Source organism: Pseudonaja textilis, chromosome 1, assembly GCF_049901715.1.
Source record: "Pseudonaja textilis isolate UNSWEBS1 chromosome 1, rPseTex1.2, whole genome shotgun sequence".
Lineage (NCBI taxonomy): Eukaryota > Metazoa > Chordata > Lepidosauria > Squamata > Elapidae > Pseudonaja > Pseudonaja textilis.
In genome coordinates this window covers 98,980,143-99,004,972 of record NC_141990.1, presented here as the reverse complement: position 1 = coordinate 99,004,972, position 24,830 = coordinate 98,980,143, and the positions used below count along the sequence as shown (strand labels likewise).

The 24,830-nt window shown below is 36.7% G+C and overlaps 2 protein-coding genes across 4 annotated transcripts; one reads left to right on the top strand and one right to left on the bottom strand.

Moving 5' to 3' along the window:
- Positions 1-1,558: 1,558 nt before the first annotated feature.
- Positions 1,559-10,584, top strand: CCN6 (cellular communication network factor 6). Its single transcript, XM_087912849.1, has 5 exons — positions 1,559-1,687; positions 5,847-6,138; positions 6,767-7,009; positions 9,569-9,762; positions 10,303-10,584. Exons 1-5 carry the CDS (start codon positions 1,637-1,639, stop codon positions 10,582-10,584), a joined length of 1,062 nt encoding a protein of 353 aa, XP_087768975.1. The 5' UTR covers positions 1,559-1,636.
- On the bottom strand, positions 6,638-23,644 carry TUBE1 (tubulin epsilon 1). 3 transcript variants are annotated; one of them, XR_015739569.1, is made up of 12 exons: positions 23,223-23,400; positions 21,184-21,236; positions 20,074-20,131; positions 18,973-19,088; positions 17,541-17,662; positions 16,688-16,875; positions 15,414-15,589; positions 14,679-14,819; positions 13,709-13,849; positions 12,706-12,880; positions 11,885-12,109; positions 6,638-6,921 (listed from the first exon to the last, which is right to left on the bottom strand). XR_015739569.1 is itself a non-coding variant. In XM_026726591.2 (12 exons), exons 1-12 carry the CDS (start codon positions 23,447-23,449, stop codon positions 11,951-11,953), a joined length of 1,428 nt encoding a protein of 475 aa, XP_026582376.1. In that variant the 5' UTR covers positions 23,450-23,644; the 3' UTR covers positions 10,551-11,950. The 3 variants fall into 3 exon arrangements, 2 of the variants coding, with proteins under 2 accessions (XP_026582376.1, XP_087768966.1); XM_026726591.2 differs by lacking the exon at positions 6,638-6,921 and adding an exon at positions 23,425-23,644 and having other exon boundaries at positions 10,551-12,109; positions 23,223-23,296; XM_087912840.1 differs by lacking the exon at positions 6,638-6,921 and having other exon boundaries at positions 10,551-12,109; positions 20,074-20,126; positions 23,223-23,297.
- Between the last annotated feature and the right edge of the window lie 1,186 nt (positions 23,645-24,830).

Genomic DNA, 24,830 nt, shown 5'->3' with positions numbered 1-24,830 from the left:
AATGTGTTAGAAGTCGCCAACTTGCTTGAGCTGCAGCTTTGTTGTTGTAGAGAACATGAGAAACAAATGTTTGCAAGATACTGTATATCATGCTTCTCTTCAGCCTGAAGCTCATAGAAGAGTTATGGAAGCTCACCATCATATTCTGAGGAGTAGAAATGTCTAATGGTTACAATGAAGAGTGAAAAGAGAAGTTTGGGGAGCAGGGGATAAAGTACAACATGGACATACTTGAACTGAAGAAGCTTCTTGGATGAGAAGTGAAATGTCTTCAGGGAAAAACAAATTCCATGTGCCTTTTGAAAAAGCATCTTTGGGATCAACAAATTTGCTTTGTCTCACATTTCCTGAGAACTATTTTTCTGCACTAATCATGTCAAAATTGTTTTAATAATTCTTTATAAGCGTTCCGTAAACTGCAGCTTTTACATTCATTCATGGCAAAATAATGGCTGAATTAATCCCTAGGATGTTTGCACACTTGTTTAATTTTGGTAAGCAGTGTTAAATGTTGCATGGTCACTCAGTTCAGGAAATGTCAAAAAAGAAAATATATACCTAAAAAAAACCCCACCTTGATTGCTGCTATAAACAATTTTGCATTGTAAATAAAAAGAGCAAAACATATCTCGGCCATGTCTTGAAGCTTTTAGTATAAGTCTTTGTTCTGCTTTCAGTGTGTGTGTGTGTGTGTGTGTGTGTAAATAAGGAGGGATATTATCCTTGCTTACATTGGTTAGCATCTGTTCCCCTTTCCCTGCCAAGAATATTTATGGAAGTAATAAAAATCTCAAATTCACTGTCCCCAGGGGTCTATCTAGAGTTTATTTGAATTATATTTATGTCCTATGCTTTGAAATCAATGGAATTTGAGTCATAATGAAGTATTCATACCTTTTCATAATAAAAGTCCTAACGGGAAACTTTCTGTTATGCACTCTAGTCTAGGAGACAGACTTTATCCCTGACAGAAAATCACTCCTTGATATGAAATTCATAGACGTGTTTAGTGGCACAGAGTTATGTTGGCATTCTATTAGATAAGTTGAGAAAAGGTTGAACAGAGACATCTCTAATTGGTTTGTCAAATGGAGACCGTCTGCTACAATGGTGTAATTAATTATATCTGCTTAACCTGTTTGTATTCCTTTTCTAGAACCTGGAGATTTGTTAATATTGCTACATCCCGATACTGATATTCTCATGGATCTATAAATCATTTAAATAAATAAAAATAAATAAACGAAATGTTATTTTCACCCATGCCTTCTAATAGGCCAACAGAGCTCTCCCTCAGCATCTGCTGGATCTAAATTTTAAAATTGTGGAATACTTCAGGGTCCAAAAAATGTTATGAGATGAGGAATGAAAGACATTCCGAAAAGTCACTGTGACCAAACCATCCTAAGGAAGAAAGAGATGGTGCCCCAGAAGAAAGAAAGAACTACTTGACAGATTGAGGGCAAAGCTTCGCCTCTGTGGAGGATTCTAAATATGAATCTGTGGGTCTTTGTCAATGTGCTGAAGAGAGGAACCTGGCAGGGTAGACAGAGGAGACTTTGTCAATAGTCTTGGCTCCCACACAGCTCAGCCTGTTCACTCACTCTCTGCTTTTCACTTCTGCCATCCCAAGAAAATGCAGTGGGTCCTCATCTCCACCCTTCTTACAATCCCTTATACTCAGCAGGTAAGTAAGCTCTTTAGAAAGATGATCTCATTATATCAAAGGCTAATCTATTATTCAAACAAGCCAATTTTACTTTGAGAAAAGGATAGGGCATAATAAACATATTGCTCCTACTTGTTTGCATTAGTTGCCTGTGTGTGAAGTCACATTTTTGAGACTTCCTGATCAAAATCCTTTTCTTCAAAGCTTTCAATAAATTGATAAAGTACAGTATATGCCTTTATGAGTATAAATAACCACACAATATAAGCTGTAGGTCCTTTGTTTAGGATCGTCTGGCAGTTTCATAGCATGGATTAGTCATGTTCTAAACTTTATCTAAAAGTACAGAATGTTATCAAGCTGTTGTCACTTGAACTATATTTGTCTTTCCACTAACCCTAAGAATTATCCAAATTTATCAGAAATAAGCTTTATGAGTTAATTCTATCACTTTTTACTATGGATTTACAGAAGAAGGGTTTTGCTTAATAACATCTTTCCCTCATGAGATTTCGACAAAGTGCTTCTATTTTAATTTTTTCCCTATGAAGTTAATTGAGAAAGCTTAAGTGTTAACTCTGTACAGTGTGAACACAAGAAGACCAAATTAGGAATATATTGTAGAACATTCAAATTATAAAAAGACAGATTACTATTGTAAGGCATAAAATGGGGACATCTAAAAATGTTAAGGTGATCTGATCTGTTGATCTATTAAACATACGGATTATTAAGAGATAATTTTTATATATTCTTCAAAATTCAAGTTACCTGTTTTACGGTGAATAGGTGCTTCCTAAATCATGCTATAATTTAAATAACATAAATTAAGCTATTCTTTTACATGGATGCAGTGCAATTGGATTATATCATATAATATTAATTTCCAATTGGCTCTTTGTTATCTTAATAGAATTAAAGTCTTACTTAAATTGGTGTGAATATTTCATAATGACTCAAGTTCCTTTCATTTCAAAGTGTAGGACATAAATAATCCGGATCCACACTACAGATTACAGCAGGAGGGATTAAAGGTTTACCTGAATTTATTGATTACATATTCAGCAGATACCAGATCCGGGCTACAAAAATCTGGATAAGGTCATATTTTGTGTTGCTTTTCTGCCATCTGGTGATTCTCTGGATTTTTGCAGCTCAGATCTGCTAGCCTATTTTATTTTATATTATTGCTTTTAAATTTTATTTATAATTGATTGCTCAACTCCTGTTAGTTTTTTTAAATTTTGGAAAGGAGTTTTGAATTAGAGGGACTTTTTGTTGATTAATTAAACCAGAATTAGAGCTGAAGGAAGAGTTGTTACAGTGCATGGGATTAAATACAAACGAAGAAATAAAAAGGAAACAATTTTAGATGTGCCTGGTTCTCAAAAAATTGGCTGAAGTAAGATCTTTAGCTTCCCCAGTGATGCTAAATTGCATTAACTAATCTTCCAAGTGCTATATGCCTTCTGATCTCAGGACTGGAGACCTCATTATGGACCATTTTAGAGGCCAGGAAGATGAATTCCTTTACTGTTTTGATGGCATCATTGTTGATCTGCACTCTGACTTGGGTGTTCTCTGCAGTTGTCATTATTATTTTTTTCTTGACGTTAAGGTGCAATCTAAATTTTGGGGTGATTGGAACCATAGTTAGATCCATCTGTAATGTACTGAATTAGATAAATACAAATGTATCTGTCTGAAAGAAGGACACATTTTCAGGTTTGCATTTTCCATGTAGACTGATAGTAAAAGTGGATGAAAACCTTTTGTAGCATCAACATTCTCCTCCATGAACTGCCCTGGTCCATACATAGAGGTGAAACTTGAAAAATTAGAATATTGTGTAAAAGTTCATTTTTTTCAGTAATGCAGCTTAAAAGGTGAACCTAATATATGAGATAGACTCATTACATGCAAAGCAAGATAGTTCAAGCCGTGATGTGTCATAATTGAGATGATTATGAAAACCCCAAATCCACAATCTCAGAAAATTAGAATATTGTGAAAAGGTTCAATATTCTAGGCTCAAAGTGTCCCACTCTAATCAGCTAATTAAGCCATAACATCTGCAAAGGGTTCCTGAGCCTTTAAATGGTCTCTCAGTCTGGTTCAGTAGGAATCACAATCATGGGAAAGACTGCTGACCTGACAGTTGTGCAGAAAACCATCATTGACACCCCTCCATAAGGAAGGAAAGCCTCAAAAGGTAATTGCAAAAGAAGTTGGATGTTCCCAAAATTAATAGAAGTGCACATTAATAGAAAGTTATGTGGAAGGGAAAAGTGTGGAAGAAAAAGGTGCTCAAGTGGCAGGGATGACTGCAGCCTGGAGAAGATTGTCAGGAAAAGGCCATTCAAAAGTGTTGGGGACTTTCACAAGGAGTGGACTGAGGCTGGAGTCAGTGCATCAAGAAGCCACCACACACAGACGGATCCTGGACATGGGCTTCAAATGTTGTATTCCTCTTGTCAAGCCACTCCTGAACAACAAACGTCAGAAGCGTTTTACCTGGGCTAAAGAAAAAAAGAACTCGTCTGTTGCTCAGTGGTCCAAAGTCCTCTTTTCTGATGAGAGCAACTTTTGCATCCCATTTGGAAACCAAGGACCCAGAGTCTGGAGGAAGAATGGAGAGGCACACACTGCAAGATGCTTGAAGTCCAGTGTGAAGTTTCCAGTCTGTGTTGATTTGGGGAGCCATGTCATCTGCTGGTATTGGTCCACTGTGCTTCATTAAATCCAGGGTCAACACAGCCGTCTACCAGGAGATTTTGGAGCACTTCATGCTTCCTTCCGCAGATGGGGATGCTGACTTCATTTTCCAGCAGGACTTGGCACTTGCTCACACTGCCAAAAGCGCTAAAACCTGGTTCAATGACCATGGGATTACTGTGTTTGATTGGCTAGCAAACTCGCATTGCCAAGAGAAAGATGAGACATGAGATCGAACAATGCAGAAGAGCTGAAGGCCGCTATTGAAGCATCCTGATCTTCCATAACACCTCAGCAGTGCCACAGGCTGATAACTTCCATGCCACGCCGCAGAGGCAGTAATTGCTGCAAATGGGGCCCAAACCAAGTACTGAGTACATATGCATGCTTAGACTTTTCAGGGGTCCGATACTGTCCCATGTACAAACCTTGTTTTATTGATTGCATGTAATATTCTAATTTTCTGAGGTTGTGGATTTGGGGTTTTTCATGAGCTGTAAGCCATAATCATCTCAATTATGACAAATCATGGCTTGAACTATCTTGCTTTACATGTAATGAATCTATCTCATATATTAGTTTCACCTTTTAAGTTGCATTACTGAAATAAATGAACTTTTGCACGATATTCTAATTTTTCGAGTTTCACCTGTATATATTCTCTCAAGGCCAGTCAAGTTATTTTGACTATTTACCCTGATTAATAGAAAAATATAGTAATGAATCTATTTCCTGAGGCAATTGTCTTGACCTGTCGTATGGTAACATGTGCCCCGAATGATATGGAGTGTTTGCTTGTTTGGAACACATTCACAGCCAGTGTAATGCAAGACAGTCTCCTTCCATCTGGATTCTTAATTTATGTATTGATGAACTAAGCACACTTGACTTGGCTCTTTGAATCTTAACCAGAGCTGGAGAGAGCACAGCGATACGCAAGTCAATTGCGGTCTAGTTAAACCCGTTTTCACTATGCCTGCATGCGAACAAAAGTCATGTTTAGACCACAATGTGGCATAGACATCTGATTTGGCCCAATTTGCCTTGACATCACTGGTAAGGGATAGTTGTCATTTGGTTAGTAGTCTTGTGCCTCAGAAATATAAGAGGAAATGTCTTTTTCTGTGGCAAGGCTAACGATTGCCCTTGCCTGGCCAGGGAAGATTGATAGACCTATTGTCCTCTTGCCTTGGTCCTGATGCTTCAATGGCTCATGAAATCAGGCTGTAGGGAAACACATTAGGCATTACTATTAGGACTCGTAAGCAGACTTGTATGTGTTATGCTATGTTGTGTTTTAGGAATCATTGCGGTGAAAAAAATAATTGTACAGGTTGCAGAGTGTCTCACCCTCTTGTAATAAAGGGGTATTAATATTCAGGATTTTTGTGGCGCTTGGAAGAAAGTTGTAATATTTCATTGCATGCTTTCCAGCTCTCAGATGAGTCCACCTGTATGAAAGCTTTCTTTCAGGGCATCAGGCCAGAGGCACCAGCAAGGAAACAGTCGAGAAAGTGCAGCAAACAGTGAACCGCATCAGCGCCAAGAGTTATGTCACTGGCCCTGCAGATGCCCACCTGTGCCAAGCTGCAGTCCTGGGGTGAGCCTGGTGAGAGATGGCTGTGGATGTTGCTGGATGTGTGCCAAACAAGCAAACACCACCTGTAATGAAGCAGAGGTCTGTGACCAGCACAAGGGACTCTACTGTGATTATTCTGCAGATAAGCCTAGGTATGAAAGAGGAATATGTGCATGTAAGTCTTCACTGTTTTCTTTTCTATTTCGTATAGAAGGGCAGCAGGGCTGCAAAGAAAGGGCACTCTTAACTGACCCACATTCTGTACCCTGCAATTTTTCTCCCAAAACAGAGACAAGCAAGCATACTCTGAAAGACTGGCTTGTATCACTCTCTGAAACCACAGAGCAATGTTATCTTTAGCTATCAATTAGACTGAGAATTAATTGAACAAGTTAATTTCTGAACCGGAACTTCCTAAATTGTTAGAAATCTAATACCACCAAAGAGCTTTCCAAAGCCAACTAAACAGACCTCCCCTTTAAAAAGGATTTTTTAGGATTAGAAAGCTGAGATGATAGAGATATTACCATTAGATCCTCTTTTCTTACCTACGGAAAATACTGAAGAAAATATGAAATATCCAGCAAGGTGGCTTCAAATCTTAACAAACCCGCATATGTGTTTTATGAGCATGCAAAGTGTTTTGCATAATGTGAAACTCTCTTTAATACTAATTACTGCTTCATTATTTATTTATTAAATTTATATGCCATCTATCTCCTTGATACGCATACATGTCACCTGCAACATTTATATTTAACTGATTTTCCTGACGTTTATTCATTCTGTTTTGCTATTTCAAGATATCATAGCTGTTGGCTGTGAGCTGAGTGGGGTGTACTATACCAATGGCCAATCTTTCCAGCCTTCTCCTCTCTTTTCGTGCCTGTGTGTGAATGGTGCAATTGGATGCACACCGGTATTCATCCCAAAGTCAGCATCAAATGACAGCGCATTGCTGAAAGACAAAAAGAAAGCTGGACGTTCCAAATGTGCTTCAGGGCATTTGGAAGCGCGGCGGTCAAGACATCATCGAATAATGTCAGGTATACAAGATTGGACCAATGAAATATTATTGGCACTAAAAAATAAAAAACCAGAAGACACGTCAGCTTATTAATTAAGGAAAAGCTAATAATAAGTATTATTTATTTATTTATTAAATTTAGTTGCCACCTATCTCGCCATAGGGCTGTTCTTTTTTTTTTTTTTTTTTAACCAAAAAGCAACTAGTTTTGAGGACAGGGCTGGCCACTCCACATTTGCCAGATATCCAAGAATATTCTACTTCCCTGCCAAATTAAAATTCATTCTAAATCACGCACATGGCTGCTAAAGTTTCAGGATATTCTGGCATTATCATGAGATCTTGTGTGATTTCTGCGATCTCATGTGAAATGTCTACCTTGAGAGATTGGCTTTCTTTGGGAGGGCAGGGGAGGAAGGAGTGCCTGGCCCACTGCATGGTGTTTAGTTTACTTTATTGTCATTGCACCTCATACAATGAAATCGAACACCATCTTCAGTGCACATCGTGACCGTGACCATGACCATGAAAATAACACAAACACACATCCTCCACCCTCTACACATTGAACTGGAAACCCCCGACACCACACCAACACTGCACTATACAGCAGAATTCAAAAGAGCTACTGCCCTGGGATAGAAGCTGTTTTTCAGCCTATTTGTCCTTGTTTTTATTATTCTGTACCATCTGCCAGATGGTAATAGTTAAAAAAAAAGGTTCCCAGGATGAGATGGATCTTTGAGAACGTTTTGAACTTTCTTAAGGCAGTAGGAGCTATAAAGCTCTTCCAAAGAGGGGAGAGGGCAACCAATGATCTTCTGGGCAGTGACGTTAACCCTCTGGAGTGCTTTCCTATCTGCCACTGTGCAATTGGCAAACCATACAGAGGCGCAGTATGTTAAAATGCTCTCAATGGTACAGTAGTAGGTCACCAGCAGTTTTTCATTCAGTTGTTGTTTTCTGAGAAGTCTCAGGTAGTATAAACTCTGCTGGGTCCTTTTGACCAGGGCTGCAAAGTGGGCACCCCAGGTCAGGTCCTCTTTTAGGGTAATACCCAGAAACTTAAAACTGGCCACTTGCTCCACTTAGTCTCCATTGATAAGCAAGGGCTGGATGTCTGATCTGTTCCTTCTATTGTCCATAAGCTTCTAGGTTTTATTGGTGTTGAGGACCAAGTTATTGTCTCCACACCATGAAAGCAACTGGTACACCTCATCTCAGTAGGCAGGCTCATCCCCACAGAGATAAGTCCCACCACTGTTGTATCATCTGCAAATTTAGCAATAGTATTACTAGTGTGAGTGGGAATGCAGTCATGCACATAAAGAGTATAGAGTAAGGGACTCAACACGCAACTCTGTGGTGTACCAGTGTTAAGAATAAGGGCTGAAGAGGTATGATTACCTAATCTGACCCTCTGTGAGTGGCCCAGACAGGAAATCTATAATCCAAAGGCAGACTGAATAAGAAAGCCCAAGGTCCAGAAGTTTAGACACTAGTCTATGTGGAAGAATTGTGTTAAACGCAGAACTAAAATCCACAAAAAGTATCCTCAAATACCCGCCCCCCCGGTGTTCTAGATGAGTCAGAGCAGTGTGAAGAGGCTCAAACACAGGGCCAGAAAAGCTGATGTCCGCTTTGAGCTTGGTGGGAAACTCCATTTTTTAATTTGGGGATTCAAGGATTACCAATCCTTTTCTCACACCTGACAGATTAGGATAAATAAGCAATTATGGAAATGCTGCCTCAAATTCTAAAAAAAAAAAAAATCATTATAGTTCAAGCAGCACCACTTTTATGCTATAAATGCATGGTTTGCACGCGATATTATAAATAATTATTTTCAGAGTTGTTTATTTTGCCAGATGCAAAGCTTTATTGGAATGTCCGCTATCTTTCTTGCTTTCCTCATTTACTGTCCTAGTTAACAAGTCCCCTTAGTAAAGGCAATGCAATTATTTTACATACAATAAATCTGAATATGCTATCTGTTAAAAAAAAAAAAATACAGCTTTGTAACCTTGCTTTATTTATTTCAGATCTGTGCCAGGTTTTTACTTTGCTTCCTGCACTGAGATTTTAAGCTGCTGTTTACTTCCCAGGTATCCTGGCTCTTCTGCTTTGTCTCTTGAGCTATGCATTTTATATCTGGTCAGTCATCCTCTGAAACTCCATCAGGATTTGCTAATGGGCACTTTAAAAACAGTTTAACCCAGAACTGTTAGTGCTGCAAATTTTTAAGGCCATTCATCTCAAAGAAAATACAATTCTTATAGAATTAAGTTCAAGAATAAGACAGAAACATAACATGTTTCCAAGTTTCAGGGGACTGAGGTATCAGTCTCGAAAAAAATCATAAAATTTGAAGAGGCACACATCCATTAGCCAATTCTGCAAAAACCTGAACCTCATAAACTTAAATATCTCATAAACTTAAATGGATTTTTAAAATCATTTTTATCATATTTTATCTTATATTATGGTTTGTTCACTGAGCCCTGATTAGAGGTTATCATTCAATATTTTTAGCCTTTAGATTAAAATGTAAAATTTTTAACATATTTCTACCTTTTAGCTTTCAGAAATGTTCCTCCTGTTTTGAAAAAGAAATGCCTGATACAAACAACTCCATGGACACCTTGCTCTCGAACTTGTGGTATTGGCATCTCTGACAGGGTGACCAATGGAAACAGTCAATGTGAAATGAGGAAGGAAAAGAGACTGTGTTATATCCAGCCCTGCCAAGCAAATTTTACAAAGATTCTGAAGGTAAATTGTGATGCCCAAACTGCCTCCTTACTGAGAGAGCAAATGCTTAAAGGAATGCAGATTTAAAAAGAAATACAGTGCATGGATGATTGTGCAAAACTATCATTTTGCCCTTCAGTTGAGTTATGGGGCTAGGAAATAGAAGGGCTGAGGAACAGGAGTCAGGATTAATAGCTCATTTATTATAATTCTGTGGGCTTTTCCTACATTGCTTTTTAATCTATCAGTTACTTCTATTTAGGGATTTGTTGCCTTCTCTCTTTGTTTTAGCGATTCTGATAGAGGGAGTAGACATTTTACATCAGTTGCATGAGTTCTTGTGCTGGCAGCCCATCCTGTTCAAACAAAGCTGGGAGGAACTTTAGCCATCATTAATTTCTAATTCAGATTATCTTGAAACATATAGCCTTACCCCAAACACACACATTATAAATTTCCTTGACCAAATTATGTAAGGGCATTTAAAAAGCTGCCTTAAATTCTACAATGTAATATGCATTTTGACCATAATTTCAACTGTATTCTGTGTTTATTTTTGAGATTCCAAAAGGAAAAACATGTCGGCCCACATTTCAGCTTGCTGAAGCTGAGAAGCTAGTCTTCTCTGGTTGCACAAGTAGACAAATATACAAACCGATGTTTTGTGGAATCTGCCTGGATAAGAGATGCTGCATACCCAATAAGTCTGTAATGATTACAGTACAGTTTGATTGCCCTGAAGAAGCACCCATCAAGTGGAAGATGATGTGGATTACATCTTGTGTGTGTCAGAAGATATGCAATGAACCAAGAGACTTGTTTTCTGAACTCAGGCTTTTATAAGAAATGTGTGGGAAGTAAATACCTCCTCCTTCTTTTTTTACCATGAAAAAGGTGGACACGTCCATACTGGATGCCGTTCGCTACCCAGTATATAAAATAATAAGCAGGAAGATTATTTTAAAATAGTTTTGAATGCCTTGAAACTGTAGGAATAAAAAAAGAAGTGTATGGAATAAAAACTTATTAGCAGTATTACAGAAGCAAACAACTAGTGGACTGATTTCAACACAACTCCTGAACATAATAAAACAGATTTACTTCAACGTGGTTATTGTACTTGAGAAAAATGTCTTCATGCATATGGATGGACCCATTTTATGTTATAGATTTGGCTTGCTTGTTACAACTTTAAAAAATGCATGTTTCTGGAGAAGGTAGGTATCTTTTTCAAAATATCTCTGTACCATAACATGATCTAAAATGTCCACCTTTCATAACTCAAAATGGCTATATAATTTAGTTTGCATTTAGCAGTAACTCCCCAAATTTCAGTCAACAGCATAGCAAAACTAGCAATACTGTAAATATACTTTTGTAGAAATAGAGACTGTAGAATTTCATTTTTCTCTCAACCTCAAGATATGCTCTATAATTGTCATTTTTGTTATACTTTCTACCCGACCATCAATAAAAACAGGAAGGATCCTGGTCTGCATGAAAGTGTTATGACAGTGTTTCACCCTGAACACATTGAAAAATGCATCTTATTCAAAGCCACAGACTTCTGAAAGACTGAATTGCATTTGGCTCTGAATCAGAGTAACAGGCAGTGAAACTAGCAGTATGCATGCCTAAACCTCAGTTAAACTGGAGTAGCTGATAGAATCTGAAACAAGGAACTGGGTTTTAGACTAGTCTGTTTTCATTTCATATGGGGATTTCTGTCTGCAATGAACCACATAGGTCAATAGGACATAGTTATCAACTATTGCACAGGTAATAATTCCAAGTTCAACACAAGGGATTTTTTTTACATTTATTAAACTATTAATAAAAATATCATGAGAAATATTTATATTCAAAATGTGCTCATTTCAAAAATACATATAAAAAATACATATAAAAATAAAACAGTACTTAAGATAAAAGTGCATTTCACAATATGTAAGTTGAGATTTGCATTATCCAATCTCCATACAGCCTCTGTGCAAGATAAAAAAATATTTTATGAAACTGTTGGGCAGACTGAATGTTTCCACTGACTTTCAAGAGTAACAGTACTTCTGATTGTCACAAAAGATCATTTGTTAAGAATTTGATCAGCCAGAACTGAATTTTTCCAACTGAATTCAGTACTCACCATGGGTTAGACTGCATGTGCATTTTTTGCAAATATTGAATTTCTTCCTGCTATGTCCCCACATTGCTACATCACTATCTTCAGTCTTGGTGGATCTACTGCAGGCCCACTGTTAGCAGCTTCAAGCTGATTATAGTCCTCTATTAAATTTGACAGTGATGAAAGTGCTTCAGAGAAATAGTTTTGATCCATCCCATCAACATGTAGGTAATGATGAAGGTGAGCCTGCAGAAACAAGTATTAACTTCAGTCATGCAGTATATACTTTATTGGAATAAATATTCCACGTAAATGAAATTATTCTCCCAAAATTGGAAAGTAAATAAATGGCTATTTATGGTGGAAAATCAATGGACTGTAGTTTTTTACACTCTTAGGACAGGGGTCTTCAAACTTGACAGCTTTAAGAGATGTGGACTTCAACTCCCCAAATTCCTCCTCCTGTCATGTTAACTCATGAATTCTGGGAGTGGAAGTCCACAAGTCTTAAAGCTGCCAAGTTTGAAGACTCTTGCTCTAGGATACCACTTGCACGCATGCACGCCCGCCCGCACGCACACACACATACACACACAGCCAGACACAGTCTTTTTCTTGTTCCCTTTCTCTCCCATTTTCATTTTATAACTTTTCACAGCAGTCAACTGGCCATTTATATATCTTCAAATATATTATAACTTTATTACAGTCTATAAACAGGAAAGCTAACTGGTATGAGTAGTTTTCCCACCCCGATACAGAGCATTTTCTAATATGGACTTTAACACAAGTGCAAATAAAGAAATTAAAATAGTTGTATGACTTCTCATTTTAGGGCATACCTTTTTCTTGTACAACTTCATGAATCTCTCTTTTAGTTCAATGAAAGTTGGTTTAATGCAGGTGTTATTTGCCAGTGCCAACAAAGAATGAGAATGGCCAACTGGAGGTACTGAACATAAACCAGTTTTCCATCCTTCTTGATTCCAGGATACAAACTGAAGTGAAGGCTTCAACCTGCAACCAGAAAATAACGGCTTGAAATAATAGGAAGCAGTAGTGTTATATTATGCTTCATAAATGAACTATAATTCTAGGCAATAAAGTCAGATTGTGACTGACATTAGACTAGCATATCTCAAGGTAGCCTAGTTGGAGAAGATACTATTACATAAAGCAAAAGTTAGTGGCAGATTTAACTATTTCCAATGATATTTAAACTGATGTCCACAGCACCAGTATGCAATAAAGACATTCTAACTAGCCTTTTAATGGAAGTGCGTGTCAAAAATTGATACTAAATCTGAATTTTACATTCTGTATGCTAGTTTCTAAACCACACTGAATTGTGATGGAATACCTAAAAGATCTTGGGAACACAGGCAGTAAGACTCTTAAGGGAGAAAACAGCTTTGTAACAAAAGAGATTTTTGAATCCAGGGATACGGTGGTGGTGGAAACACAAGAAAAAGAATAGGCCTGCCTTAATACAGCAGATGTAAATTCTACAGCATAATGATTTTGTAGACTTTATGATTCTTACATATTCCTAGCAATAAAGATATTTCTAGAAATCCAAGTGATTCTTGTTTTTTTTGACTTGTAGTCTCACAGGGCTTGATATATACATAAAGATATTAACATTACATTACATTACATGTACATCAAATTCTACGTTAGAGAAAATGTAAGATTAAATTACAAAATGTTTCTGTATTCTCAACAATATAATCATTTACAACATAGGTGTAACTGGCATTAAAAAGAGATTATTTCAAAAATGCTATATTTTGGCCTTTGAAAAAGCAGTTAATAATTTTTCAGAACATAAGTTTTAGTACAAACCGTTCAATATTTCTACGAAGATCTGAAACTTGTACGTTTCCTCTGACTAAGAGGGCACAAGCAAGGTACAAATTATGTCTTGGATCAGCTCGTAACAGCTGGTGTTCTTTGCTAAAAGCATCAGAAAACATTTGATCCAACCTAAAAAATAGAGGAATTGTTTAACAGTATTAAGAATATATGCCAAATAAGATAAATACGTATTTTGTATATATTCTGGTTGCAAGCTTTTAGAAACAATACTGTAGGTACGAATAGTAGGAACATATTCTTGAATTTTATTTCCTACAATTCCCTCATTCCCAAAAGGTCACGTACAAGTCCTATGGCATTTCAAAAAACAATATAATCCTCCTGAAAAGGAAAAGAAAATCAGATTTATTTGCAGATTCTGACAATACAGCAGTACGGATTCTGGTCAAGTGAACAGAAAGCCTCATGTCTCCTGAAGAGATGTAATTAAACTAATACAATCCTTAGGTCAGAAAGGTCCTAGGTTTTAATTATACATTACCTGAAATAATGAAAATGAATTATTCCATTTTTAGCATCCTTATTTACACACATCAATCAAACTGCTCACATCACAAAGGGTTGAGAACTAGCAGTAATAATATCAATATACAAAAAGGATAACACGAAAGATAAGCCAGTTGCTTATCTTCTCAGTGCAGTTAGCAAATAATATGCCAGAGGCTTAAAACTACAAAATGGATGGAAATGGAAAGCATAACTGAAGATGAGCAAGCAAGGCTAAGCACTATTTTTTCTTTTAATTATATTTTATTTAGACTGCTGATCTTTGATCCAAAGAAATTTAATTTTTCCCCTATGGATGTTACAAAGCAGATTCATTTTCAACTTAGTATACAGTTGTCATTTACATGTAAAAATAAAGCAGCCAAGAATTGGGAGTCTTCAAAGCACATTGCTATTTTTGACAAGTTACCTTTCTAGGAACAATACTCACCTTCGAGAAGGCACATTAACATCAGCCAGAGTATAAAGAGGAGTCAAACTGGAAACTAGATAATGAAGTCGAGGAAAGGGAACCAAGTTCATGCTGATTTCATTAAGATCCATATTAAGAGATCCTTCAAATCTAGCAGAGCTGAAAATAACATATAAAAGTTGTATAAAATCAAAAAGTTCTTTCCCTGCTTGAGAAGATTACAGATCTTCTCTGCCAAGTTATGTAGTGCTTTAGTAACTCTGAGTTTACCAATCAGATTAATCATAATACTTATTTCAGAAGGGTAGAAAAGGAAAATAAAAATCCTGTTACTGTGCCCGTACTACAAGACCCAGGCTGATAGAAATTCTACATAGGGATATGCTGATATTTTGCAAAGTTATACCTCTGTTTATCCATTATACAGAAATGCTGTAGAAAAAAAGTTTTAAACATTCCACTCAAAGCCAAACAGAGCATCAACTAAAAGAATGCATTTTACCCTTTCAATTTAGCAAGTGTGCTGGTCGGGATCTTTACAACTATTTATTTTAATTTTCTGCCACTCACAGCACCTGGCCTTTTAAACCTCCCCCAGAAAAGAACAACACCCATAATTTTTTAAGGAGGTGGCTACTTGCAAAGAAGCTAGTGACTATGTCCTGCAGGAAAATGCATAAGCTTTATTTCAACAAGATAATGTATTTTAGTATAAAGACAATTTATTTTTTATTAGAAAGCTTAAAAGTTCACCTGGTCAGGTTCAATAGTAAGTTAGCCACAATGTTGTTCATAGCATCAAAAGGTTTTTCTTGAAGATGTTTTATTCCACCTGCACTTGAAGTCACCAAGCTGCTTTGTTTTACAGTTGATCCTAGCTTTCCAGAGTTGGTCATCTGGTTAATTTTACTAACTATGTCAAATAAAGACTTTGGAAGAAAAAAAACAGTAAAAAACATTTATATTATGCAAATTATTGTATAGTTCTAATTAAAGCCATTGAGAAGGAAATTTTCAAAGAAGTTCATCACAATGCAGGAATGCAGCCTTATGTTTCTAATTTGTTTCAAATATATTTAAACCTTAAAAGACAAAATAAGCAAAACTACAATGGACTGGATTTTATAATAGAATGATAGATTTAATTAATCTTAGAGTAGCTCCATGAAATGGGTAGAGCTTATAATATTCTAAACAGTGCTTTCAATTACGGAGTTGGATTAGGAAGAGGAAAAATCCAAGGCAAGGTGCATGCTCTGTCATAGATGTTCAATATGTGATTGTCGATCGTCAATATCACTCAGTCCAATTCACAATGGAAATATGAACAGGAGAATACAATTTACACTGCCCTGGGATCCTAAAGATTGGACATATCCATAAACAATATTGTTGTTATTAAAAGTAATTATAAAGTAATTTTTAATTAAAAAGTTGCAAAATGCTTCACAAATTTAACATCCAAAAACATGCTAAATCAATGCAGAGAACCAAGCAAAATCTTTAATTCCTATTAAGTGAAGAAAAAAAATATATTCTTATAGGCGTACAATAATATACACATAAAAGGTGAAAATTTTACACAATCTGAAGAGAAATCACAGTATATTTAATCAGTCTATCTATCTATCTATCTATCTATCTATCTATCTATCTATCTATCTATCTATCTATCTATCTATCTATCTATCTATCTATCTATCTATCCATCCATCCATCCATCCATCCACACATACATAGACATGTATACACATACATACACACACACACACAAACACACACACATATATGTATACATTCATTCATATTGTTTAATAAGAAAATATTTTGTTTTTATTAAAAGTGCAAAAATTTTATTTTCTGTTCACTTTAAAAAACAAAGGTGGCATTGGACTTGACTCACAATAATTCTACAATGGAAAAAACATGCAGAACTATCAGTTCAACATTTGTACTGTGAAGTTTGTATTAAAGATGGAAAAGAACTACCCTTCTAATGTAAATTCTCAGGCCCTGACAATGCTTACCTCATTTTCAATTGGTAACACACAGTCAGCATGCTCACTGAGTTCCTTCATAGCCAATACACTGTTATATGGAGATGTGATGACATCATCTTCACGAGATGGATAAACTGAAGTCACAAATCTATATACTTCTGGAAATTCATCTTCGAGCACTGTTAGTAAATATGTACCAAGACCAGATCCTGTTCCTAGAAGAAATAAGGAAATAACTACAATGACAAATGACCTGTCTTACAAATTATAAGAATTTTTTAAAAATTCAAAATCAATTTTTATACAATTTATCTCAGACAACAGCTATTGGAAAACCTATGAGAAAATGTCGTAGACAATGGCATTATGAAATGCAAGAACTCTCATACCAGTATATATCAAAAAACTCAAAAGTAAGCTAACAGCATCACGATTTTTGTAGATAAACATAAAGAAAAATGTAATTTAAAAAAATTCCACTGAGATCCACTAATAATTTTAATGAATATATCTTCTGAGGCCAATGAAACATTGCAAGATATTACTTATTTTAAACACCTGTTTTCAATGTAGTAAACTTTTTAATTACTTCATTCAGTTTTTACAGATTTTTTGTAAACAACAATTGGTGTATTTTGCCCAATGTGACAGCATTTCTAAAAACATGACCAGCAAGGTAGAAATGAAAGGAACCTGGAAAAATGTTGCCTCACAGGAAACAGAAGAACAACTATGATGCTGGATTCAGCTCTCAGAAGTCAGAAATTTCTTTCCAATTTCCAACCAAATGGAAATTTCTTATTGGATATAACACTATGTGCCAAGTTTTCTTTCATGTCACCTGACATGGCTATATGTCTAGGACTAAAGCAATACTTACCTCCTCCCATTGAATGAATAACAAAGAAGCATTGCAGACAGTCACAGTACTCTGCAGTTTTCCTCAATTTTTCAACAATATGCTCTCGGTACTGACATCCATACACATTGTGACCCACAGCCCTGAAAATAGGAGATTTTTAATATGCTATCCTTCTATTTTAGTGCTAATATTAACTTGCCATCTTTTGAGCTCATATGCATTAATGTCTAATTTAAGCACAGGCCACATGATAAATGGAAGCAGGCCTCTTAGACCCTTCTCTTTTGGTCCCACTGGTTCGCTTTTCCCATTCCACAGCTAGCAAAGGCAAAAACCGGTTGACCTAGACAGAAAGGGCAAAGTGTTTTGTCTGTTTAAGGACATTCTTTGCCACCATGAAGACAAAAAAATAATTGAAATAATAAAAAATCCAGCATGAAACAAATTAAACTGACACCAATAAGCCACTCTTCATCCACATCCAGAGGTGGAATTCTACTGGTTCGGCCCGGTTCTGTATTACCGGTAGCTCCAAAGAGCAGCTGACACCGAACTGGTTCGCTCCGAAGATCTTCTTTTCTTCAGTTGGACCCACCCACCTGCCCAGGCTCTGGGCTGTCCTTTATTCCCTGCTAAACCAACCTTAGTTGCTTTGCGCTGCATAGCTGAGTGCCGCGTGTCAGCAGGAGATGGTTATTGCTCACCGAACCAATTGTTATGCTGATAGGATCCCATCCCTGTCCACATCCTTCTAGTCTTCATGGGCAATTTAAAATGATTGTGGCTATTAGTCAAGAACTACCTGTACATACCTTCTACATAATTTGAAATCTCTCTTAAGAGCGTCTGTATGAAATTGGGATGGGGGGGGGAACTTAAAGGTCTAAATTTTCTCTTTGGTTAGCTGCTCCAATTTGTTCTTAAATGACTGAATGAAATGAAGCAGCAGCAGTTATGAACAGATGAGTATGTGCCTGATAGGAGAATTTGGACCAGCTGGATTCCCCCTCGCCACAAAACCAGCTATTACCGACTGTCCTAAGAGAGTTATTTCAAAAGGCAGGCAGACAAACTGCTTTTGTGTCATCTGGATGGTTTTCTCTCCTCAAGTGCTATTTACAACCAACTGTCCTATTGGAACAAGTCTAAGCCATCATATAAAGGTTTATATTCTGAAAATCAGGATACAAAGTACACAATGAATAGATCAACATAATTAAATGCCAAAAAAATGAAATATCTATTTATGGAAGCATGAAAACAGGGGATATGAGATATTTGGCAAAACAATTATAATTTTGGGATTTAAATATTCATCTTAATATCTGTCTTTCAGGGATTGCAGTAAGTGCAAAAGATAGAAAAAATAGTTCTTAAAATTTCTATTGCATTTGAAGTTTTTCAAAGAGAATTTGGTTGAAGATTTTTATGAAACTGAATTTACTCTTACCAATTGTTCCCTGAGCCAGAAACATCTGTGATCAGCTGTTTGCTATCAAACACCTCTCTTAATGGCCCCTGAAGAATTTCATTCACTACACCTTCTTCCATGTCAATCAGTAGAGCCTTAGGGAATAGATTAAAAATAATTAACTCAACCAATTTTTAAAAACAGGACATAAAAATAAAGTAGGTATCTACTTTACTTAATTTTCACATATTTTTAATTTTCAGAAACTGACTCCAGAAAAATGTACCCTAATTTGTAATTATCACATAGCTCCAGGATTAAATGTACACAAACATTTACATACAAACCATTAAATGTAACTTTTATACTAAGATATGCTTTTATTAAACTAATACTTGCCGTTATGTGTTAGGTAATTGGATCTTATGATCTTATCTCAACAAACATATTTTCTAAGCTCCAGCATAAGTATTTTTGAAGTAACTCTGATTAAACTTTGTAGTTTTAACAATGATATTCAAGCCAAGAATACTTCTGCAGCAAGACAGTTCAGGAAAATAATCTTGATACTAGTATATATCAACCCTTTCTGACAGCTGAATATAAAAAGGGGAAAGTTATTCAACAACCATAAATTCAATTTTTCATTAAGAGAAGCATCTGTGCAGGCAGATTTTTCTGTGTAATCTATCTGCAAAAATGTTAGTTTTCATTTTTAAAATTTCTTATTCAGATTATACTCACAATAAATTTATTAAACAAAATTTGTTTTTCCTGTACTGTGTGTATGTACTGCATGTGTGAGAAATAAATTATTTCTGACATGCTGTAACAGTGCTATAACATGCACAGTAAAGTTCCTTCTAATAGTTCACTTTTCAAAGAAACTAGTATATACCATTGCTTTCCCTCTCTATGTATTTGAAAATAGGGGCAAAATATGAGCAGATATTATAGAGTTTTATAAAACATAAAGCTGAATGGCACAAAGACCTCACTTGTCTAACCAATCAAGTAAATATTATTTCAATAGTTACAGGGTAAATATGTTTGAAAATAAAACTTTCCAAATTGGGGACATTTTACAGTATAGTCTACAAAGCAAAAGAAAGAGTTAAATTAAATATTTTCTCCTCTTACACGTGCTTTTAAGGAACAGATTTTTCCTTTGGAAATGTCAGCATTGTCACCATCTGTTCTAGAAAAACCAGAAGTCAGTTAGTTATAATCATGGATAAAGATCAGCCTGGCTTTGCAGGTGACATCATGTTCATTTTATAAAAGAAAAACATAGACACATAAAAACTGAAAAATACTTTTCCTAATGCAAAATAAAGAAACAAGAGAAATATAAATATTAAAAAAGAAAAAACGCTTGGCATATGTAACACTTTTTGCAGGATATCAAATACTTAGATAACATTGGAAGACTATAATATTATCAGCACTATCTTCCTACAGTACTTATCATGAAGGTAAAAAGCTGGCCAAATAAGGGTTTTTTTTCAGTGCAACTTGATAAAGTGGTGGAGTTGTACCAGGTCAATATATTAGCAAGCCAGAAAGATACAACTATACCATGCAGGCAATGGAGTGCTGGCTTGGAAATAGCTTTTTGTTCAGGCTATGCAGGATAGCAAGTGAAATTAAGAGTTACAAAAAATTGGATGAACAGTTAATATCCTCTCTATCCACCCAAATGTTTGCTGCCAATTTATGACCTAATAGCCCAGAAACAAAAAAACAAACAAACCAGAACTATATTAGTCTAAACAATTATGTTTAGAATTATGGCACAGTCAGAGTAAGTTAAGTTATGACAATGGTGTAATATTTAATTAAATATATTTCTACACCACAGATCTCATCTAAGTGACAATTTACAAAGAAACTTATTCTAAGTCTGCAACAAGTTGATATGAATATCACAACACAACCTACCCACTTGGATTTAATTTCCCATATCCAGCCATGAAGAGATATAAGCTTCAATTCTATACTCTCCTAATTAACCCCCATTAAATTGCTCACATACAGGATTACAACAAAGCAGATTACTTATACAGCATCAATGACATACAGTGAACGATAAAGTCATACCATTAATGCAAGACATTTATCTTTCATAAGATAGAAGAAAATGCTAACTTTCAGCAATGCAAAGCCTAATACAAAAAATCTCTCAACCTATACAGAACAGTTTTAAAACCAAGTGTCTCAATTAACATATTACTTCCCAAAGAAACTTACCTAGTGTTCACATTTCTAAAGAAACTGCTTAATGCTTCATCATAAAGTCCTTTCTAAAATAATAAAAAATACTTCAAATCAAAACTGAATTTGGACCTGCGCTATAAATTCTAGCACAAATATTTAAAAATAACTTTTCAAGAGTATACTCCGTATTGTATTTCAAAAGCCACTGGTGTGATTCAAAGAATACATGATGCATTTATCTTGTTTTCTTGTACAGATTATTCTCCTCTAAGTTATTTCAACTACAAGTCTGCAAGGTGGCTTTGGATTTTTTGACAGGCAAGTTTGTAAGCAGGTTCAAAACATACCGAACACTAATCTCTCAAAATCATATAGTAAAATTCATGTTAATAACTGTATGAAGAAATAAAAAAGGACAAATAACCACTACTATTCAGAAACAAAATAACTGTAATAACCCAACAAATCTGGATTATAATACTTTTAATTAAAATAATGAAAAATAATGAGGAGTTTTGTAGTACCTTTTCAATCTGAAAAAAAGTTAAAAGCATAAGCTTTTTCTGAATTACAGCTTATTCAATGGCTAGGCTTTTTTTAACATTTTTAAATTTTTTAGATCTAGTTCATACAGAATGCTTCCGAGTATAGCCTATTCTTTCATTTAACCTCCCATCCTCCCACTGACCTTCAAATCAGATATAATGGAACCTGATTTGTTTTCCTTTTTTCCATTTAGGGATGGTTTCTTCAGCTTTTCACTGAAGGTTAACAAAAAAGCACCCCCAAGGAAATTGTAATGTGTATACTTGCTTTTAGTAAATAGCATGGGGCAAAGAAGTGCGTATTTTGAACTTTGGTGTTGGAGAAGACTCCTGAGAATGGGTCTACAACAATTTGCCCACAGCCAAACTTGTCACAGCTAATTTGCCATGGCCAACTCACTGCAGTGGATTTGAATCACTAAAGAAAGGATGCCAAGAGGGACAAAATGAAATGGGAATGACAAAAATTAAAATATTTTGAAACTATTTTAAACAATTAAATTGAATTGTTGAATTGTCCTGCAACAAGTTATCCTGTGGCAAGTTGTCTGTCGTGAGTAGGCTGAGGCAAGTTGTCCCATTCTGCCTGAGAATATACTGTGGTCACACAATAAAACCAAGCAATGGATCACCGAATAAAACAGCCCAGAGTTCTTATTTGAGGCACACAAAATCAAGTTCAAATTATGCGAAGATCTCGCTCTGTAGAAAAGGATAAGAAAGGAGGGTGGAAAGAGAAGACCAGCAATGAGGTGGAGGGACTCTGCTTTAGAGGTGATGAGCGCATCATTGGAAGACCTGAAGGATCAGATAGACCAGAGGTCCCCAAACTTGGCAACTTTAAGACTTGTGGACTTCAACTCCCAGTATTCTCCAGCCAACATAGCTGGCTGGAGAATTCTGGGAGTTGAAGTCCACAAGTTTTAAAGTTGCCAAGTTTGGGGACCCCTGGGATAGACTGAGATAGATAAACGTGGAGAACACTTGGTTGCTTGAAGCTTGAAGGTACAGAATTCATCAATAACCGAAGGGGCATATCCGTGCGGAGCCACGTGAATCAAGGAAGAAAAAGGCGTCCAATCCGATCTTAAAATATAAAAGGGGTCGATGGATTTTGCTGGAGTCACTCCACGTGACAGCTTGCCGGGAATCCCAGACATCATTGGAATCGTGGCCATGGCAACAGAACGCCAAGAGGGACGGTAACCACAGCAACCAGTCTGCGAGAACACAAGGCTGTAGCGCCTCACCCTGGCAGTACAAATGATAGTGATGACAGAAATCACCTCGGCAACAAAGGAGGGAAATCTTCGTTGCCGCGTTCTGACTCGGTACCCTGTTTGCTGTGGTCTTATGCGGATGGGCCACAATGGCAAAACAAAGAAGTAAAGACCCCTCCCTTTAAAAAAAAAAAAAACAATGAGAAAGGAAGCGGGTGAACAAGGAACCTTTGAGCAGCATAACTACGCATGCACTCACACTAGTGGGCACGCCGCGTTTTTTTTAAAAAGAGGCGGGGCTTGTTACCTTGTTAACAGTCGCGTGTTCCCGTAACGCCAAATCCCAAAAGCGGCAGCCTATTTGGTTTCCGCATTGACCCACTGTATTGGGAGAGAGGAAAAAGGAAACAAGAGTGGAGGGAGGCATCCGCCATGGAACAATAGGGAGGAAAAAAGTACAGGAAAAAATAATAATAATAAGAGGGACTGAGAACGACGTGCGCGCTCACCCTGGACTACTACGGACTGCGTCATAACTTGCTCGCGCCGGTCTCGTTCTCACGCAGGTCGCGCCTGACGACGCAGGTCGTCCTTTCCCCGCCCCCCTCTACTCTCGCCGCTCTGTTTGGAAGCGGCTTCAGGGTGGGAACGCGGATTCTCCCCTCTTGCTGATTGGACGCTCGAGCACGCGCGAACCAACGGATACGGCGGGTGTGATCGTTCTCTGTGGAGTGGGTGGATGGAACGGTTTGCTTTGGGGCGCATGCGCCGAGGTCTTTTCACCGGTTAGAGCGGTTTTGAACTGTTCCCGCGCTGGCGGTAATGTCGGGTTATTTCGGGGAGGTTTGTCGCTCGTTTGGTTCTTCAGGAGGGTGACCGGCACGACTCGTAGGAAAAAGAGAAGATATATATATATCTTCGGATTCATTCCGATTGTCAACTCTCCTAATTCATTATATAATTCATATGACTTCACATAAGCAAGTGTTATATACCTAAGTGGACGTGCCCAGCGCTCTCTGGAAATGGACATTGGAGCCCGTCTCGCCGTCGCCCCCCTTTGAGAAACACTCTTTAAGCTGAAACACATAAAAGGAGAGGATAGTCCTCAATTTAAGGCCACTATTGAGTCCGATATTTCTTTTGTTAAGTGAGAGATTTGTTAAGTGACCTTTGCTCCATTTTCTTGCCACAGTTGTTAAGTGGATCACTTCAGTCCATAAGTTAGTAACCCCATTTGTTAAGTGAATCTGGCTTCCCCATTGGCTTTGTTTGTCAGAAAGTCATGAGCTTGGGACACAGCAACAGTCTATAATATAAACCAGTTTCCAAGCATCTGAATTTTGATCACATGATGATGTGGATGCTGGAAAGGTAACAGAAAAAACGGTCCTAAGTCACACTTTTCAGTGCTGTTGTAACTTTGGGTGGGTCACTAAACAAACTTGTAAGTCGAGGACTACCTGTACAGTATTCTGAGAGGAAATAGATCATAGAGCTAGAGAATTTTTATGCTTGCTAGACTATATAAGTCCTCATTTTACTATTTAAATTGTAACACATTCCTCAAGAGACAGTGGTTTGTTTTAAGACCAGTGCAATAAGTGGCGAACGTTACAATATAGCAGTCACTTTTTTGTGATTTTCCAGTGTATATAAAAATTAGGTTTACACTGTGCTATTAAATGTCTATTAAATGTATAATGTGCTTAGCTTAATTAAAAATACTCTTGTTAAAAAAGGTTTAAGCATCTGAAATTTCAGCCAGTCAAGCTTTTTGCAGGTGGAGGGGTTTGTAAAAAAAGTGCAATGCCTGCAAAATGCAATACAGTGAAACAAGGTATGTCTGTATATATGTTTATATCCCTGTGAAACATTTCATATTATCACTGGATATGGATTTTTGTGGCTTCTC

Excerpts from the sequence above, each read along its gene's own strand:
- TUBE1 (XM_026726591.2), bottom strand. The coding sequence starts at position 23,449 with ATGACGCAGTCCGTAGTAGTCCAGG. Across the intron at positions 23,297-23,424 it reads GCAGTCCGTAGTAGTCCAGG|TGGGTCAATGCGGAAACCAA; the intron begins GTGAGCGCGCAC and ends CTCCCAATACAG. Across the intron at positions 12,881-13,708 it reads CTTCGTAGAAATATTGAACG|GTTGAAGCCTTCACTTCAGT; the intron begins GTTTGTACTAAA and ends TTCTGGTTGCAG.
- CCN6 (XM_087912849.1), top strand. The coding sequence starts at position 1,637 with ATGCAGTGGGTCCTCATCTCCACCCTTCTTACAATCCCTTATACTCAG. Across the intron at positions 6,139-6,766 it reads TGAAAGAGGAATATGTGCAT|ATATCATAGCTGTTGGCTGT; the intron begins GTAAGTCTTCAC and ends TGCTATTTCAAG. Across the intron at positions 7,010-9,568 it reads ACATCATCGAATAATGTCAG|CTTTCAGAAATGTTCCTCCT; the intron begins GTATACAAGATT and ends TCTACCTTTTAG.